This window comes from Cariama cristata, unplaced genomic scaffold, assembly GCF_000690535.1.
Source record: "Cariama cristata isolate BGI_N322 unplaced genomic scaffold, ASM69053v1 scaffold14709, whole genome shotgun sequence".
Taxonomy (NCBI): domain Eukaryota; kingdom Metazoa; phylum Chordata; class Aves; order Cariamiformes; family Cariamidae; genus Cariama; species Cariama cristata.
The window spans coordinates 40,008-61,341 of record NW_009634208.1 but is presented as its reverse complement, the minus strand read 5'-3'; the positions used below and the strand labels follow the sequence as shown (position 1 = coordinate 61,341).

At 36.5% G+C, this 21,334-nt stretch overlaps 1 protein-coding gene across 1 annotated transcript in view; it reads left to right on the top strand.

The window, feature by feature from the left end:
- The first annotated feature begins 4,197 nt into the window (after positions 1-4,197).
- PLEKHH2 (pleckstrin homology domain containing, family H (with MyTH4 domain) member 2) overlaps positions 4,198-21,334 on the top strand; it is a 51,803-nt gene continuing 34,666 nt past the window's right edge. Inside the window, exons 1-3 of the mRNA XM_009707075.1 lie at positions 4,198-4,320; positions 19,248-19,310; positions 20,359-20,508. Of these exons, the coding sequence (XP_009705377.1) occupies positions 4,198-4,320; positions 19,248-19,310; positions 20,359-20,508 (336 nt within the window). The remainder of the gene's footprint in view (positions 4,321-19,247; positions 19,311-20,358; positions 20,509-21,334) is intronic.

The window sequence follows — 21,334 nt, the reverse complement described above, 5'->3', positions numbered from 1 at the left end:
TCAGGGGTCACGTTTAGGTCGCTAAAGGTCCAGGCTCCTCTTGTCCGCCTGGCAGTGCCATTGCCATATCCCCGCTGTCCCCCCAAGAAAGAAGAGCGAGAAGAACACAACTTTGAAACAAACATACAAAATGAAGATATTTTAAAAATATCTACACAGTCAGCTTTCAGAATGTGATGTAAAAATTAAGCGTTCGTTACCTAGTGTGATGTCACACTGTGACCTTTAAAACTGCTGTCATGGGGAGAAGGATGTGAAATGATCTTCTGTGTTTTAATGATGTTTGCTACACACATGCGACAGCGCTCTGTGGGTGAGCCATCGGTGGTGCCGTTTCCCTGGGAAGTAACGTGGCTCAGTAATGAGCTGGGAGGGGGCGGACTGGCCCCTGAAGCCAGGGGGGCTTGCAGGGGTCTGCGCCCAGTGCTGGAGTGGGAGATCCCTGTTACACTTCACAGGAACAACCTCATCAATATCTAGGAAGCAGCAGAAAAAACATTTGTAAATCAGATTTTGAAGGAAGTTTTAAATAGCTTAGGCTAGAGTTTGTCTGAGGACAGAATTATGCAAAATGAGTCAAATGGAAAATAAAGTTACCAGTGTTTCGACATGAGTAAGGGCCCTGGCTAGCAACAAACCTGAGACTGATTTCCTTGATTCCCAAACAGGTCCACTTTGTGTCTCAGCATTTCCTTTCTCCAGTCCAACCTTTATGGCTCCAAAAATATTTGAAAGCGCCGAGTTCAGGTGAAGAGGGTGGAAGAAAGGGGCCTGAAATTCAAGAGGTATGGTCCAAATGCATTTGGGCTGGTGAAGGTTTCATGATGCTGTAGGGAATCCACTTTGTACTGCGCAAACCCACTCCTATCGAAACAGAAGGACTTACCAAGCTTTCTCTATCAGAGAAAGGACATACAGAATGTATGGACAGAATATGAAGTGTTTAGTTAAACACAGCGCTTTGTTAAAAACAGAGGAAAACACTGACAGTGCGATAAGGAATATGTAAATTTTTTAACGTGCTTCAAAAAGCTAGAACATTGTTCACTCCTTCCCCCTGAAATGTATTTTGATAATTTCCAAGCAGACGGCAAAGAAAAGGAAATTATATCAATCCCTTTGGGGAGAATGTGACATTCTGACTTCTTGAAGCCTATGAAGAGGTTTATAAACTTAAAAAATGAACAAGATGAATTTAATCTTTCCGGACTTGTCAAACTTGTCTCAGTTAATTTTTGATGACATAATTAGAACTTACTGCTTTAATGTGCGCTTTTTTAGTTTAGTTTTCAAAAGATTTAATTTTTAAAGACTCGGGGAAAACGGAGGGCTTTGCGGTGGGAACTGAAGCAGGAAGAAGGGGCAGACTCTTGTGTAGGTTTGAGTGCTGATTCACAGTACTCTATTAAGCCAAGAGAGATGAACTCATTTTTTTCTTCCCTTGGGGAATCAAACAGGAAGTCATTGATTCAAAGTAAGATCATTCACTCCACAATTGTAAACAGTGTATTATGTGCCTGTAAATATTTCCAGAACCCATTGGCTTGTTGGAAAATATGAAGTAAATTATCACAATCTCTGACAAACAACCCACAATAAAAAGAGTTATTTTCAAACTTTTTATCTGTAATGTTTATACAGTGGAATATTAATTAGCTTGGACATTGAGAAACTACTTGGCTGGATGCATTGTTCGCTTCCAGAAATCCATCTACTCAAATGTTTTGTCTGTTGAAAGACAAACATTTTTAACTCCACCCTGTAACACTGCGCCCCACCAAAAAGCAAAAATTCTTTCACTACTTGATCCGTTTGTGTTTTCACTACCACAAACAGTGAAATATCATACTGTTAACCAGATGTTGGCTGACTTCATCTCTGTCTTACATAGCTGTAATTAGTCAAAAAGGAAAAACATCACAAAAAATCCTAAATAGCCAGTCTAATAGGAAATTGCCATTCGTCATTACTTAGGAGAGCAGAATCCAGGCTGTCTGTGCAAATCAATCTGCAGCTGAAATTTCTGCTTCCTCTGTAAAGTAGGAGAAGCTGCTGCTTGGAAGTGCCACCGTCCCCTCTTGGATGTGGGGACTCTGCATAAGGAGAGCGGAGCAAGGATTAGGAACAGGACAGTGGTGAGCAACCTGGTTCCCTGACAGGCCAGGGAGTTTTCTGCCAAGCTTAAAAGAAGCGGGGAAATGGTAAAAGATACCGGTCACCTAGAGGGGCTGCAGTTGAAATGCTTGTGTGCTCAAAGTTTAGAATTTGGGTCTTGTAGGATCAGCTCAGGAAACTATTTTAATAACATGCTTAAATCCCAGCAATTCCATGGGGATTCCTGAGTGGGGGATTCCTGAATAGGGATGGTTGTAACCTCAGACTTAACAGCTTGAGTCATAGCCTGCAGGACCAAGAGAAAGACAGAGTCAAGAATGGAGCAGTTACCTTCAAACAAGTGACTGTGGTGAAAAGCTGACAAACCTTAGTCAGGTTTTTCTTTCCTCATTTTCCTTCTAACTTAAGATATAGAATGAAAGAAATAAGGAAATTAGGGTACGGGAAAGGAAAGAAAGTTTTGAGATAGAGTTTTTCACCTGTTCGGCTCTGATGAACTTGAGAGTAATCTGAGAGATGGAAAATTTAGAAGAGAACTAGAAAATAATAATGTATCGAGGAAAAGTTAAGGACTGTTTGGAATCCTACTGATGACTTTGATCTGTCTTACGATGCTTTGCTTTTTCCTTTTTTCTTCCTGGTGTCAGGAACAGTGGAAAAGATAAATCCATAGGTCCTTCGCCTCCAGCTGAGGAGTTCCCCCTCCTTGGGGAAGCAGGGGAGGTGGGGCTGCCTCCTCTGACATTGGGAGGAAGAGGAGTGCTCGAACCCAGGCTTCTGAAGGGCTGGAGTAGTCATGGGGAGGGGGGCTCTCAAAGACATCGCTATTAATCCATGCTAACTGTGTCAGGACTTGCAGTATAGAGATCTATATTATCCATGATTTTCGTGTGCTGGCCTCTTTCATCACACTGAAAATGGTGGCTGCTTGCCTTTGCTTGTCAGTGTCTCGTTGTCGATGACATAGGTAACAAACATGCACCATAACCTTATGACTGGTAATTATTTGTTGTGATCTTCCAGTTACCTTCCACTGAATGGTGTTTTTATGTCTGTCTGTTATTTCAGAGATAAATTGAATGCTTGGGGGATATGCAAGCTTTATTTTCAAAGCCAAACTTTGGTGTTCAGAGCCCTGCAAAGGCCAGGGCCTTTGCTCACAAGGGAACTTCTTGGGCTGAATGGTTACATTCAGCCATCAACTTAGTCTTTATTTAGCTGTCTACAAATAGCTGGAATACAACAGAGCCCCAGCATTCTGCATGCACACAGATGATTTTCTTGGCTTCTCAGACTCAAACCATGATGAGCCAGCTCTCATCCTGAATAATTTTTCCAGCAGTGCTTGTCCAAAAGGGCACTAAGATTAATTTCCAGAAGGCATGAGCAGTTAAATGTGGATAAAAGCACAGATTTGAACCCATGACCTGCATGAACCAGGATGTCCTGAGACCTGCAACAGCTAATGTAAAGGGATTGTTTTTCATGTGGGGGAATCCATTAGAGACCGACCATTTGCTCACCTGCCTTTAGATTTGGAACCATAAACTCCCCCTTGCCTCTCATTAAGGATGTTAAATTTTAAAGGCAATTTGATTAAGCATAAGCATTTTAAAACACTTTTTAAAGAGTCATCTGCCAAACATTAAACTTACATAAAACCAAATGTGCTACTAACTCACAAGTAGTTACACCTATATAAGGCATTTTATTAGCAAAAGCTCAGTTCTCTACAAGCCTCTTCTATGTAAGAAAGGAAGTATACAGTAACTGAAGATTAAAATGTGTGATGTGTCTCTGCTTATCAAGGAAAACATACTGCAAACCCAAAATAATTGAAGAAATTAAATTATTATAAACTTAAATATTATTAACACAGATTTCAGAAATCTCCACGTTATGATAAGGGCCTTTGTAAACTAATGTACTTCTGCTAAGTTTTATGAAGCTGCACATGTACAAAATTTGGGAGCATTCTTGAGATTTATATAAAATTAGTATGTATATTAAAAAAAAGTCAGACATTAAATACAGACTCCATTTGATGCGAGGATTTTTTCCCTTTCTTTTTCTAGGATAAATATGGCTGAACTTTCAGAGCCAGAAGGTACTGTAAACTGGAAGGAAAGATGTTTAACTCTGGAGTCACAGTTAATGAAATTTCGTCTCCAGGCAAGCAAGATCAGAGAATTGTTAGCAGAAAAGGTAGGTCTCATGGTATGAATTCTAATGCTGTATATGGTATTTTATTTGATGATGGGGGCTGATCACATGTCATGGTTTGAGATTACAAGTTTGGGATTTTTTCAGGAGGGGAAAAAAAGGCATTTTAAAACAAAATATATGGCAAACAGGTATGTTTTAGTGCTGTGGAAGAATTTCACACATTAGATTTGCCAGCAAGAAATGTTCATTTTCAAATAAGAACATACTGGCAGCTCTCCTGCAGAGAAAAATATGTATCCAGTAATCACTTTTACAACATTGAAGTTAATATTTAATACATTTTCCTAAGTATTTAAGATCTGATTTAAGACACAGAAATCATAGGGGAGAAAATCCAGAAGTATTATTTTCCCTAGTATTCCTTACTGAATCATACCAGAATTTACCAGACTCGCTTTTCCTGTAAGATATCTCCAACTATGGCTCGTCATCTAAATCTAGGGACCCGGGAAGTTGAAAAGTATTATATAATTTAATTTGAAGAATATTGTTTAAATATATACTTTATTTTACAATAGAGAAACATTTCACTTGGCATGTTCAAATATGTGTATCTCAACAGTCAACCGTAATTGAGTCCATATTTGAAATATAAAAAACCCCACCATTGTATTTACCTGGTAACATTTTGACAGAACAAGGCAATTAAAAGAGTACAAGGGACAAAACATTTTAGAGAATCATTGGAACTATGTCATCATTAATATTCACTTCAATGAATTTGTAGTTCAAAAGTTATTTTGTCAAAACTACTCTATTCTTCCTAGAGCTAAATTTTCCATCAATTGCTCCCCCCTCAAAGAAAAATAAAATTCAAATCATTTTATAGTATGTTAGAGTGACAAGACTTTTATTTTATACATTTATGTTAATGCTTCTCTTTTGTAAATTTATCCATTCTCCCTTTGAAGCCATAAATACATTTAGCATCCACATTTAGCCCTCTCTGAATCATTCCCATTTTACTATATTTTGGTGGGGACAAGAATAATACTAGAGCAGGAAGAAACTTCTAGTTTTGTATTTATGAAGAACCACAGCTGATGTACAGTTATGTGCTCTGGTCCTTTCCAAATAATGCTTAACATTTTGGGGTTTTTGACAGCTAAATTAACCATCGAGTATGTTTTCATGGAGATACCTATCTTAATTGCAGGATCTGACTCAAAGTCCTTTAGATTTCTGTTACGTGTCATTTGTTATTTTATTGGCTGGTCACTAAACCTTGTAAGGACCTTCTTGTAAATCTTCCTTGTCAGAAAGCTTCTATTATCCTGAATAACAAAATACCATCAAAACACTTTGTTGCTTTACTGCCTAGTGCCCATTACCAAATGTTTACATTGAACTGCATGCATTCTGAACAAATCTCTGTGGATCTCCACTGATAGCTGTCAGTCAGTGTGGGAAGTAATTAGTAACCTACTATTTTTATTGAGCCAGTTTTTTAATTCCTGGAGGGACATTCCCTCTTACCCTATGGCTGTTTGTTTCCTCTAAAGACTTTCCAAAATAAAAAAAAAGGTATATAAACCACATCCCCCCTATCTGCAGCCTTGGTGGTCCCCTCAAAGAACTTCAATAGCTTTGTGAGCCGACAGCCCTCTTTATAAGGGCCGCTTTGACTCTTTCCTTGTCTATAATGCTTATCTACATGCCCTCTAATTCTGCTCCTAATAGTTTCCACTAATTTGCTTACTACAGACATAGGACTTACAGATCAATAGTTGGTTCAACTATATCATCCAGTTCTTGACTGAATATCATTTGGCAATTTGTTACTATTCATTTTATCTATTTGTGCCCTTATCTCTTCTATGGGGGTACAAAACCTCAATTTGAGATGGAAAAAAATGAGATAAAGAAATCTAGTATTTTCTGGATTAGACTTTTTCATTAAGTAGATCTTTTTTATTAAAGTGAATATGAAAATATACAGCAGTGTAAAATCACGGTTTAATAACACTGAGTTCCATGGGAATTGTATTTTCACAGTTAGTACTCCAAATAGCTCTGCTTTGGCGTGACTAAATATATTGCTGTTAGAAAGCAGTGCAGTTGAAAACTCTTCTTTGTTTACCCAGTCCTGCAATTTTTCTGTATGGCAAACTCTCATTGAACAGGTATTGCAGAATACTGGCTTTTGAAAGAACAACTAGCTGTACAAATGCCATCCTTTGAAATTTCAATTAAAAATTTTAAAAAAGGAAAACTACTTCATTTCAGTTAGCAAGGCCTACAGATGAGTTAATAAATCATCATCATCCATCTTGGAGGAGAACATCCACCAAATAATACAATACTGTCTGCTGTAACATTTAACCCATTATTGGATGCTTACACAATTGGGGCTGTTAGATGTCATGTATTGCTTCTGTCTCTTTACCCCATATGGATCTCTACATTTCAGGATGGAAGTCGAGTGGCTAAACACTGTACATGACGTTTCTAGGGACTTCCCAGCAGCTGTAACTACCATGTTTTATACAGCTGCTGCCGATTATAGTTTTGGCAACCAAAAAGTTAAGATAGTGAACAGCACTTAACAAAACTATCTGAGTTTAAAAAAAAATATTTTAGAAGTTTGAATGCTTTCTATTTGACTTTTCACTTTGTTCCTTTACAGTTTGCATTTACTGGCTCTGAACTGCTAGAAATATCCTCTTAAATTAATAAAAATGTATGCATAATCATATAATTTCAGAAGTCAGCATTTAAAAAAAAAAACACAATAAGAGGGATAAAATCACAAATGTTCAGCACTGTGCCTGAAACCAAGCATTCAAAGGAAGATTACTTACTCTCTCTCATCTGTGAGAAACATGACTACAAAATAGATAAAAGATTCTTAAGAGCTTGTCATGTTACTGCCCTCTTGTTTTAGTTTGCTTTAGCTTTCTCAGAAATTTTAGAAAAAGGTAAGTGTTTACAGGAGGTAAAAATAGGAGAAATATTTTCTGTTGAAGACCACGAGTCCAACAAGTATTCAGTTGGGATAATTTGATATATTACTCTCCAGAGCAGAGCATTAGCAGACTTCATGAAAAATGATCCTTCTCCTCACTTCGTCACTTTGCCTTTTTAATATGAATCTTTCATTCATAAACTGGAATTCAGTTGGGAAATGCATCAAAGACTGGTCAGAGCTCAACAAAATTAGACCATATTCATCTGCAAATTTATCAAATCTTGCACAATTCAAAACCAAAAATTTTCAAAACAGGCTCTACAGTCTTAGCTATATTTATTTGTATGTTGGTTTCATTTATAACAATGCAGTGGTTCTTTTTCACAAACTAATGACAAAAGGAGAATACAGCTGATTTCAGCCCTTATAGGTACTTTCTAGATTTGTTACCTGTTATAGAATGAAACAAATTTGCAAAGCACACAAATAATTCTCACTCTTACGTTGATTAGCACAGGCCTTTATTTGTTGTTTTGTTTGAAATCATCTCTATGCTATGAAATGTGTACGAAAACATTGAACAATAGCACCAGACAGCGTTCTACCTCAAAGTAGCAACAGAAATCACAGTACTGTGGCATAAGAGATGTAAAATCTCCATGGGTATTAAACTATGTAATTGTTGTTGAAAACAGAGTGAGAGCAATATTGTGACAAACAGGTTTTCTCTACAGGAAGGTAAGAGAAATGAATTGGTGGTAATTCCTCAGCCTTCCTCCTCTGTGTGTATTTGAGAGGTATCTCTTCAAGACAGTGAATCAGGAAAAGGAGTTTACATGCTATTACATCACATGTATGACTTGTCAGAAACTGCCATTGGGTTTCTCCCCTTGTATTTGTTCTATAACTTAGTCTAAACCCTGATTTTAATAAGGGTTTGCTTGATTCTATCTTTTTTCAGTGTTTGTATCTGTGACCTGTGTGTCTCTGTAAATATATTCGGGCCGTGGATTCATTGAAATACTTTTCTTATACACTAGAAATCAAATACTTTTACAAAGTTATTTTAATTAATAGTGCCCTTGCAAATAAATGAATGATCAACATGGGAAGTCTTCGGTATATTTTTCTAATAGATGTGTTCTAATTTAGAAAAACAAACTACTTACTGGGTTTTGTAAGTCTAGCAAGTACTTATTCTTGAACCTCAGTGGTTGAGGAGTTTTGAGAAATTTGCATTGTAAGTGCATTTCAGCAGTACAGCTACCAGAACTTAAAATTTTTAGTGAAACGGGGGAGAAGAAGAAAGAGGAGCAAAGGAATATACAATGTTTTCAGAAAACTAATCCATTCACTGTTGTTTATTTGTTTGAGGTTTTTATTTGTTTTCATTTTGCCAAGTAAAGAGTCTATATTTATAAATCTAACACGCAAAGAAAGAGACCTTGTTGGAGTTTTAAGCAGAAGCTGCTGCTGGAAGTGGGAGAGGTCTTTACAGGAATTTAAGGAATGATGTAGAAAGTATCCCTAGTACACCAAATTTAGGATGGCTGTGGAACTGAGTTTTAAGTAGACACCTTTATTTTAATGCAGCTTGAGTCTTATGTATAAGAAGAGTTTACTAAAAAAAAAAACTTTGTTGAATAAAAGATTACAGTATTCTACTGCAAGTTTAGCTCCTAGCTAGCATTTCATGTCATAGGAAAAGTTGGTGACCCTCATTCTTTTCATTGTAAGTACATTTTTCACCTAAAATATGTGTGCAGCATCAGGTATAAAGTTAATATTTTTCCTATGACTGAAAAATCATTTTAGTAGAAGAACTGCATAGCTGTGTTAAATTTCCACTTAGGCAGCCTCCACTGAATGTCTTTTTCATCAGACCCCATAAGGACTGAATATGGCACTATCCCAAATGTTGCATTATGGGCTGTCCAGTAATGCTCAGCATTCCCATCAATGTCTCCAAGTTTGTTTCCTGCAGTGCTGAGGGTCATTATTTTATGCTTTGAGTGATTTTCAATAAATACAAATGATTCATATATGTATTGATTTGTTTGGTTTTAACCTTCCATTTGGATATTCTCTGCATACACACTCAGCTGGCAACCGAGTGTGTACATGACATGCAATAATATTAATACTTTCTGTACAGATTATGAAGATTGAATGATAACTGATTTTTAGGCTAAATACTATTTCCAGTATATTCCAAAGCATAACACATTCCTGACTTTGTCTTACAAACCAGCAGCTAAATCCATGTCCCACTGTATTTTTATTCATTTCGCAGTCATATTTACAATATGTTGTTTGACATTTCAAAATGAAGCAGATGCAGTGTGTTTTGTTATCAGTGGCACAACAATTTCAAGATTAATGTTTTTGGAGGAAAAGTCCATAATGCATTTGACTTGTGCAGTGATTGCCCATACGAAAATTGTAAAAAAAGCCCAATGAGTATTTCCATTTGCATTTAAAGGATTATGATGGGTAAAATAAAAGGGAGAAAAGTACCATAGTCCCAAACTTATTCAAATGAAGGTTACTTTTCAGTATGTCAGTTGCTCTTAAAAAACTTCTTGTCATGGAAAATAATTCAAATGCAATTAGGAAGATATAAGCAGAAGAAAGCAAGGAGAGTTAAAGAGAATAAAAGTTAAAAGTTTATATGGTTAGAGTCTTAGGTTTGTTTACACCTTTTTAATACTTACACCTTTTTTGCTATAACTTCATTTTTATCCCTTGTCTATTATTAAGTTTATGCCATGCCCTTTTATAACAGTGGGGGGTTTTCTGTTTTGTTGGTTTTGTACATCTTAAACCTTCTTTCTAAGGAGGCTGAAGATGGAAAAAAAAATTAAAAATAAAAAAGAGAACTCAGGAAGCAATAAATCAGCTGTTCTTGTATAGGCCAGGCTGGATCATGGCATGAAGAGCACAGCCCTTGCTGTGAGGCCAGAGAATGAATATCTTCCCTCTGGTGGTATGGCCGTGAGGGCATCGGTTCTATTCCAGCCCACCTGAGATGGGGAAGTTGATGGAAGTTTTGGAAGCTGTGATTGTGGGCAGCCACCTGTGCAGATCCTTAGCCAATCAAATATTTGTTTAGCATTTTACTTGTAGGAGCTACAAGATGTTTTTCTGCATTTTTCGCAGAGGGAACTCTTTTTCCTCTTAGAAATTATGCATTTAATTTTCATTCCCTCAGAGAGTATTTTCAGGCTTTAAATATCTGTTGTCATGTCTTCAAACCACATTATGCTGCCTTACATGTATTTCTGGAATGTCTTACTCCTTTACCGTCTATGTTTCCTAGGTGTCCTATACACTTGAATATCATGAATAAATTCAGTTTCAGTCAAGTTTTAAAATTTTCAAACTTTGGAAGTGAGTGGTACATTTGATTCTTAAGCCATCACCAAGGCAGTGGCACAGAAAAGAGGCCTCCTATTTCAGATGTTCATGTTGTGGCTGTTAATCAGGACTCACAATTCAGTGAGACAGAAGTAGCAGAATTTCCACAATCCTGGTACAATGATCACAACCAAACAAAGCAGGCAGCTGCCTTTTAATACAGATGAACAACCAGTTTTTAATACATTTCTTTTTAAACAGTATGTGAGACTTCTTTTTCCTTTCCTGCCAAAGTGCTTTCGTACATTCTTCCATCTTGCTAAACAGTATCTTCATTTCTTTCAAGATTTTGAATGTTACAATAATGTCTGTCTGTGCAAGAGTGGTGGTCTACATAATTTGTATTTGATTGTGTCTCTGCAATTTAACTATCAAGACAAGATCTGAGTTGGAAAAGACAACAGCCAGAAAGAGTGAATGTTCCTAGTATTTTACCAGGCTTGGAAAGTCCTGTGACTGACAACGGGAAAAGCACGATTATTCAGCCAACATTACAGGCTGCTCATTTGTCCTTCACTACACTGCCTCCCCAGATCCCACTGCTCAATTTCCCTTCTTTAAGTCTGTATATTTACTGGCAGCTGTCCTAGACTACTAATTCTGGAAGCGTTCCCTCCCTCGGCTTTTCTTTTCTATATTTTTAATTTATATAGTTTCCAGAATAAATCATTCATTTACTACAATGAACTCAGATGAAGTGTGAAAGATTGTTTTTTCATATGTACTTTTCAGTCATTTAAGGAGCACTAGAAAAACCTTTTGAGCTAAATAATTATTCTTAAAATCTTGTTTAAATATTGAAAAGAACTTGAAGGAAGTAAAATATAACTCAGTGGTAAAACTGGTCTCATGTCATGGAGACTGACAAAAATTTTGAGCCTGATCATTTTGGAAACTGAACAGATGGAGACTGATAATTTTTGTAGCTTTCATTTTGTTCCAAGGAAAGGCATTTGTGCTAAACATAGTTCATGCAAATGAGCTGAAGCGCTACAAAGGAAAGTTAAGAGAGACTTGCAATTAAGAAGTGCCTTTTGCCTAACTAGGAGAGCAGTGCCAGAAGTTGCTGTAGTGAGAAGTGGACAGGGTTGTGATTCTGCACATCAAGACTGTAGAACTACTAGCTATCTTCACAAGAAGCAGGAGTGTATATATCTGTATATATGTGTGTGTGTGTATACATACATACATATAAAGTTGGCATCAAAGACCCAAATTGCTTTTACACTCTGTATTTCTGACCATGATTGAGGCAAAGAAAAGAGAATCCCTGTGGTGAACAGTCTGAACAGAGAAAGAGAGAAAATGAAGAGGACGTGTTGGTCAGATGGCAAATTTGCAGAGGAACAGTTGACACTGCTTTGTTCATGAGAAGAATTGTAGCCTTTTACCTTTTAATTGGTATTAAAAGTGGAGATGAGAGAAGGAAAAAATGGAAATGCACTGAAAAGTAGCAGCTTGCGAGCTACCACGTTGTGAGCACTAAGCTGAGCTTTGCAGTAGTCATAGCCTAGGTGGGCATTCAGGTAGGACTTGAAGGAAAAATAACTCTGTAGCTTTGGGGATTTAAGCCAGATAACTAATTCTTCCATGTAAAGATTTTTTTTTATGTGGGAAATAACAACAGTAAAATTCCATATACTATGAACCATTAAAAGAGTGAAGAAAATTCACCATGCTTGATTGATGAGTAGCCTAAGGAACATTTGAGCTCCATTAAGACTTAGCCTTTAGCATCAGCCCTTTGGGGGAGATCCATGACAAAAAGAAGATTGGATTCAGAAAGTACTTCTTCATTTTGATGACTAAATCCACTCAGTTGAGAAATATTTTTATAGGTTTTGTCTTGTTCTAGGGAAAAGCTTTTGTGCCAAAGTACTCAATTTTATTTTTACTGAAGGCATATTTAATTTTATAAATATAGGTAGTTCTGAAGTATCACTTTCTAAATTTATGACACAAGATGGATTTCTATTAATGAGTTAAAATTCAAAGCTGTTCTATAAAAGATAAGTCTTTCTAATTATGGTGTTGCCTTTGGGATAAAAAAAAAAGATCCAGTAAAGAACAAAGTTTATCTTACCCAAGGCATGTGCTAATTCCTTCTTTACAAATTATATTCTTGTTTATTTTTCCTGTGAAATACCAGTATCTTGATTTTACATCTCTCTTCTTTAGGTGTTTTGTCTATGTGGCTTCATTGGTCAGGTCCTATTTTAAAGTTTGTTGAGTTTATAAAGATTCAGCACTGTCCTTATGGAAGATACATAATACAGAGAAAAGAAATCACTATCAAGGCAGAAGAAATAATGTTTGAAAATATGGATGGAACATACCCAGTCAGCTTTTTAATAAATGAGTTACAGAAGTAGGAGGAATATTACTGTGTGTTCCTAAGCTAAACCACCAGAAGAGAGGCCTTTTTGTAAAAAGAGTAAGTCACGCTTCTAAAACAGCTTTACCATTGCTTTTAACTAACAAATGTATGTGAGGCTTTATACATGTATAAATTTGGTATAGCATATTTTAAAACATGAAAACTGGTGGTCGTCAAAGCCCCTGACAAACAGATGACTTGCTTTTAAGGAGTGCTAGCTCTTCTCTTAAGGGAATGCAGAGATTGGTTGGGATATTTGGGGTTAAACATAGGAATATAGAACCAAAAGGGAAAATCTTGGTCACATGCAGTGCTCTGGAATAGCTGGCAGGCATAGTCTTCAAACCATACATAAACTTATCAAGCATCACGTAAAAAGTCAGAACTTTTGCCTTTATAGCTTCTGTTAGAAGGCAGTTCTAAAATCTTTCTTAGTCAATGTGGAAAATGAGGGTCTTCTAATTTCCAGCCTATGTTTATTCATCACCTGTTTATATCTGCTTGCACCTTTGAAATACAGGTGTGTTTATCCCTCACTTGCTTCTCCTATTTGTTTATTTATAGAAGCAACTATATACCCATGTTTCATTGGTTTTGGTTAAGTCCTATGTGCTGTGAGGACTGATAGTTCACTAAATCTAAAAATAGACAGATTTACTATTCTTCTTTTTATATGGAACATTATTTTTTAACCACAGATGGTTTGGGCCTTTTTTCAGATGAGGAAGAATTGAAAAATTGAAATGCAACGAAAAAAGCAGACTCTAAACATACCATTCTCAGGTCACTGGAAGTTCTGCACTTAATCAATAGACAGACTGTATTTCTGCTTCAGAAACATTAGGGCTTAACTAATTTTTCGTTTTTGAAACCTCTGACCTATTATCAGCATGCTTGGAAAGGCTTACAGAGAAGTGATGTTTTTCTTTTCATTCATTAATGGTTGTATTTTTTCCTGTATTTATTCCAAAAATATTCCCAAAAAGTCTACATGATACAACTGTGTTGTTTATAATACTAAAAATGAAGAGACAGTGTATTATGCACAGATTATAATGTAAATTTTAAATGTGAATGGGACAAGTTATTATGTTGAAAATTGACTTGGGAAAAAAAATAGGTTTTTGTTCCTATAAATAACATACACTTTCAGATCTCAAAAAAGGAAAGAATTCCAACAATTTTTATTTTTAAAATATTTCCTTTAAAATTATTAAATAACTATTTCAAATACCAGGAGAATTATCAATTTACTGCTGTAATTTCTCTCTAATGCACATTACAGGAACAATTATCTATATATATGTATAATAAATGAAAGCATATATACACATATATGCATACAAAAGGAGTATTTTTGAAATTTATGAGTGATGACTTTTGAGTTTATCCTCTTTGGTGATTTCATGCAATACATGAAAATTTCTTTACTTCCACAAAAATATGTGTTGAACATTTCTGAATACAGTCAAGAAACTTCCAAGTGACCTTTGAAAAAGAATCGCTATAGGATTTGCTTTTGTATTGTAAAAAATTCCCAGTGACTGTGTGTTGTGCTTCAATGTCCAGACCTCCAAGGCAGTACACCTCTTTGTTTTTATTGCTGCCATGTTTCTTCAAAGCATTCAGTATTTATTCACATGTGGCATTTCTCTGTTCATTGTTTGAACAGAAACAGCTCAATTTGATGAGTGTCAGATGTAGAGTGGTTATTTCCTTACTAAGTTTAAAAACAAATCTGTTTCTAACAACAGATACTGTTTTCCATAATTCAGATAATTGATACAGTGTGCACTAACACATTTTCTGAAAATTATAAGAGGATTTTTACACTTAAAAAGAGAAGGAGAAAGTGCAGGTTAAAGTAGCTATCTGTTCTTCTGTACCTGTGTTGATATTGTTCGTTAGTGTACGTGTATTTTTTGTTCATGGGCCTAAAACATTTATTCTTTATATTTAAGACTGTAAAACCAAAACCAGTATAGATTATGACAGGACACCTCTGAATCATTACTGAATTTTGGAAAGAGCCTGCACCAATCAGATGTGCGTGACAAGAATACTCTTTACAAGACATTTGTTGAATTGGGGCATTATTTCAAGTTATCTCATTCAGGACACAATAGAAAATTCAGCTTAAATCTACTTCACATGTCAAATGTTATCAATGACTTGCTGGCCTCTATGTTTCTCTTGCGAAACCAACTCTTTACAGACCGTAGTTCATTCAAGAAATGTCTAGCCTAACAGCTGATACATACCATTTAATTCCAGTGATACTGGTGATTTGCACAGATGTATATAGAAAGAAGCTGGTGGGACAGAGGTCTAATTCAACAGACTTTTCTGTTTTTCAAATAATTTTCTGTGTAAAGTCAGAGTTGGTCATCAGTATTCAAGCTGCAGCCATAGGTAACAGTTCTTTCCTCTGTATTTGTAAAGCATACTGACCTTTGCCTCGAAATGTGGATATGGCTACAGTTCCCTGCCACTTCCATCTTTAGGTTACACTGACATAGTATTTACCTTTTTTTTAATATATATATGAGGATCTTAAGCTATCTATCCATGGTCTGAGATTCTCCTCCTAATCACTGGGTAAAGAGAATTTACCACTGTGTTTTATTTTTGACGATTTGAAGGCATGACTTTTGATGTAAACAATTAGCTGTTAGTCCAATCACATATTTTCACCTTCTCTCCCCCCTCTCTCTCTCAGTAATGCTGTGATCATTGTTAGAAGACTTCTTGGTAATCTAAGAAGAAGGTTTAAGGTTAGGTTTTCTTTGTGAAGAGGAATGCTTCCCTTGGAACTAGTTCCAGTCTTTTGCCCAACAAGTTCAATAACCTTCAGAGTATCCTAAAGCAATCATTTTTTCTCTTTAACTTCACAGGCCTATAGAGTAGCAAAGCACTCAGAGTATAGATGTAAATCTCATTTTTCAGGCAAAACCATTTTGTTGATTGGTTAGAGATTATTTATGCAAATGGCGAATAAAGTTTCATTATTGTTACAATAGAGACTGCAAAACAAACCTATTATAAACTCTAAATAAAGAGAAAATCAGGACTTACTTAGTAATTGTTATGTAGCATCAAATTCTTGAAATGCTGGCCAGTTTAACTGTAATAGAAGTGCTCATCATTGGTAACTATGGTATTCCATTGTTGCTGAATAATATAGATTGCTTTTCTTTTTTAACAGGAGCCTCCAAAAATAAATTGAAGACCCTTTAGAAATTTTCCAAATAAAACCTCACATTTAGTTGTTGCCAGGAAGCTGATTGACGTATCCGTATTGCGAGACCACGCAAAGCTTCTTAGCATACCTTCTTGAAATATTTAACTGTTAAAGAAGCAAAAATAAACCTTGTTCTTCCATTTTTAATCTCTGAATGCTATTTTTCGTGGTAATTATTCTCTGAGCTCCTTTGGCTCCTAACTTTACATTCATCATAGAAACAGCTTTATTCAAATCATATTCTTGGTCCCAGCAGTCTACATGAACATATTATTAGGTTCCTGGTCCTGTGCAACAGTATATATTCCTAGCAAGAGCTGCATTGTGCAGTTCCAGTGCAGAAACATGGAAGGAACTTAGGTCTTTAGTACACTGTATTATCCAGAACTCAAATTGTTGTGTAGAAGAGCAGCGCTACGGCTTAATGCTTGTACAGTGGTTCAGTGATTATTAGATACTGCTAGAGAGACTAGTTGTTTTCAGGTTTAAGCCAAGTCTGAGCTAGTTGAGCTGCAGTGGCAGCTGAGTGGGCCTGACAAACAACATTTTCAAGTTTCATTTCCATTTATTAATTCTGCCAGGTTTTTGATACAACCTTAACAGCTGAAATGAATTTTACTTATCGGACATAAATTGCCAATTACTGCCATGGCAGTACACATTTACAAATTGTTTGACTGTGAAAATTGATGAACAACTTGCTACTCATCAATGATGGATTTCACATTATAAATATCTGAAGGGGTTTTCTGTCATAATATTATAGAGTATTAACAATGTTCATTATTGATATAATAGCTGCATTTCTACTTGGTTTAGCATAGTGCTTTTATTACAGTGGAATGTTAGCTGACCATATATTCAGAAATAACCTCAATTTTTTCAGCCTTCCAGTATCTAAAAGGGGCCTACTGGAAAGCTGGGGAGGGACTTTTTACAAGGGCATATAGTGACAGGAGAAGGGGTAATGGCTTTAAACTAGAAGAGGAAAGATTTAGGTTAGATACTATGAAGAAATTTTTCACCATGAGGGTGGTGAGGCAGTGGCACAGGTTGCCCAGAGAAGCTGTGGATGCCCCATCCTTTGAAGTGTTCAAGGCCAGGTTGGATGGGGCTTTGAGCAACCTGGTCTGGTGGTAGCTGTCCCTGCCCATGGCAGAGGGGTTGGAACTAGATGAGCTTTAAGGTCCCTTCCAACCAAACCATTCTATGATTCTATGATTCTGAATCCTCAACTCACTGAAAAAGAAATGTATTAAAGTAAGTCTTGTAAACCAAACTTCTATTTGAATGTAAACCCAAAAAGACAGATGGAAAATAACCTTAGAATTCAAAATTCTAAAAATTAAACTCAAAGTTAAAATCTCACATGAAGTCATATAAATATGAAATTAAATACATGTGACAAGAGAGGAACAAAGAAGGCTCATCTCCCTGTCCATGTCTGGACTGTTAGTACATGAATGACTGGGACGATCATATCCTTTTTGCAAAACAACTCATTGTGGATCTGACCGTAATCATGCGTATTGTGAAATGTTTGTTGTTCTTGTATCAGTGGTGTGTTGTGGTATTATGATGTAGACTTCAGGGTTTTGTATTGTATGAGAAAGTACTAGAAGGTCAGTCACAGCTTTTTTTATGTTAGTGAAAACTAATTTTCTCCATTTTTAGTTTTTGATTGATAGAAAATGATGACTCTGTGTCCTTGTCTGGATGAGGTGCTAAAAGTACACAAAACTGTTTCATGTGATTGACATCATAATTGGGAAGAGGAAAAAAGAGACCGAGAGTGAAAAATAAACTGAAATATGCCAGAAATCAAGTACAAACAGGACAGAATGAAGCTGATTATTTTAAAATCAAGCAGTAAACTGGAGAAGGAATAAATGAGTTTTGTTTGCACTATTTGTATCATATGCTTTTCTATGAACAATTTTGAAGCTGAATACTGAGTATCCCAATGTTAATTATTTAATGTTTCATCGTCTTACTGAGGTCTTAGCTAGGTATTTCCTGAGAACCAGTAAGTCTTTTAAGTCATGGAATACCTTATGTACTTTCTAGTGTTATTTCAAACCACAGTTTACTTTTTAAGAAGTCATAATTGTCTTGTTCACCAAAATCAGACTAGAGGGCTCTTAACGAAATGTTACAAAATGTAAATAAAGTATTTCTTTCTGGCCTCTTCTGTTCCATAGTGTTGGAAAAGCCTTCAAAATAAGTAATGTAAAATCAAGGGTTTACCAAGGCCTGGGGCAAAGGTCAAGCCTACCATTTATTGGGCATCATTATAAAGTAACGGATCAGGGTCTCTTGCTGCCCAGAAGTGACCTGCACTCCTCCATGTTGTGCTGGTCTCTGTCTTCATCCATTTCTACTGTGGCTTTTCACATTTTTTTCTGTGGAACACCCGAGTCCACCGTGTCTCTTCTGCCCCATACCTCCTTTCACGCAGAGGGAGGAGGAGGCCGGGACAGGCCTCATAGCACAATTCCTCCCAAAAGCTAAATTTGTTGACTTCAGCAGAATCAGCAGCCAAATTTTATAATGTGCCACGTACCCTTTACTCTTGCCAGTTTTGGAAGGACATGAAGGAGCTTAGCACTTTCTAAGACTATGAGCCTGCATGAGGAAAGTTTCAGGCCTACTGTCAAAGGAATTTATACTTTTGGTAGTAAGGAAAAAAAGCAGTATGCCATATAGCAGCCACAAAATTATATTATGAAGAATTTATTTTTTTTTTTTTATAGAAGAATCTTAACAATGTTTTAATACGGTCATAATGATGAATTATCTTCAAGTCTGACACACTGCTTATCCTTTTATTTATTTTTAGGCTCCTGCCCACAACCTGTCTTTTCCTTTTTCAAAACACACCATGAAAATAGGTTTTACTGTGGTATTTCTGGCGATGGGCAGAAGGCACAGCCATTTTACTGTATGTTTTTATGTATCTACAGATGCAGCAGCTTGAGAAACAAGTTATAGATGCTGATCGTCAAGCAGAGAGAGCTTTTCAGCAGGTATATGTATAAATTGAAAAATATCTCCACTAGCTATGTACATGTTACTGTAATGAAGGGAAATTCAGAAAATTGCTATTTTTCTTAAGTATTGCTCAAAAGGGAGAAGACATTTTCTTTTGACAGCTATTGATTTGTCTTACCAGAGATGTCCTAACACCTTTCTCTGCTCACTACCCAGTTCAGTTCAATGAAGTCAAAGCTAACAGCACGATTCAAAAATAGATACATGTAATGAGCCACTTCATTGATGCCTCATGAGTCTTTGATGCATGTTACACATGGAAACAAAAGGGAGAGGAAACAGTGACCTATTTCAGAAAATATGTAAGAAAATAAAATGAGGCTATCCAATACAGTCTCTAAATAGGATTATTCTATGTTGTTTGTTCTTCGTGTAGAAGTTACATCATCTCAAGAATGAGATCGTGACTAAATATTTAACCAAAGTTGCCCTTTGTTTCCAAATGGCAGATACAGCTACTGCAGGCATTTTATGACCATATCTCTGGTATTCCCTAAAAATTCTTCCTAACTTACTGTGACACAGGTAGAAACTGAACGTTGTAAGAATAAAACGTTCATGTACTAATTTGGAGTTAGAAAACATTCCTGACTACAAGCCAAGTACTTTTTAGCCATTTTTTAGAATACTTCTGATAATTTGTTGGGGTTTTTTACACTGTGCAATTGTTTATTTATTAAAATGTTGTTTATTAAGCCTAACAGCAGCTCCCTATACATTAATTGCATTCTTCCCATATTGGTGTTTCTAACAGCTTCTGTGTTACAAACCTAGAAGCCTCTCACTGATAATAACAAAATCTGTATAAGGTCTATCAGTGTTTTGCCAGTCCTATTGGTATTAGATGCATAGGGAGACATAACGAACTGTGGAATTTCTTCTTAAATAGGCTTCAGAACCTTGCCGAGTTATCTTGAATCTTAAAAGTGGGGGCAATTTTAACAGTCCGTTTTGTGATTAAATTACCACCATTAACTTGGAGTATTACGTTTCATAAAGTCTTGTGTTTGACCTTCCAAATAGGTGCAGGTCATGGAAGAAAAATTAAAAGCAGCTAATGTTCAAACGAGTGAATCAGAAACCAGGTTGTATAAGAGATGTCAAGATCTGGAGATCCTGATACAAGATAAAAATGACATCATACAAAAATTGGAGCAACAACTTGAAGAACAGGTTAGAAATAATGGTGTTACGAAAGATGAGCTTTAATTCCATTCTTAATTATACAAAAGGAAAATAAAAATTAAGATGAATAGAGGACAGAAAAGTTTAGCATTATTTTTGTTGTTTGATTAAAGAGGTTCCCATTAGAAGTATATAATTTGAATAAGGTTTATTCACTTGCAAATTATGCTCTGGCTTCCTTTGAAAGAACATCTAACTTTGAAGAGGGGAAAGATGTTCTTTCTCTTCACTGTCCTCTGAAGAGCTTTCATTTTTCTTAAAGAGGAACAGCAGCCTCTGTGAAGGGCCTGTTCATAATTTTTTTTAAAATCATCATGTGGCCAGTTCTGTTTAACATCTTCATTGATGATTTGGACGAGGGGATCAAGTGCACCCTCAGTCAGTTTGCAGATGACACCAAGCTGGGTGGGAGTGTTGATCTGCTGGAGGATAGGAAGGCACTACAGAGGGATCTGGACAGGCTGGATCGATGGGCCCGAGACCAACTGTATGAGATTCAACAAGACCAAGTGCCGGGTCCTGCACTTCGGTCACAATAACCCCATGCAATGTTACAGGCTTGGGGATGAGTGGCTGGAAAGTTGCCCGGCGGAAAAAGACCTGGGGGTGTTGGTCGACAGCCGGCTGAACATGGGCTGGCAGTGTGCCCAGGTGGCCAAGAAGGCCAACAGCATCCTGGCCTGTATCAGAAACAGCGTGGCCAGCAGGACTAGGGAAGTGATCATCCCTTTGTACTCCGCACTGGTGAGGCCGCAACTTGAATACTGTGTTCAGTTTTGGGCCCCTCACTATAAGAAGGACATTGAGCTGCTGG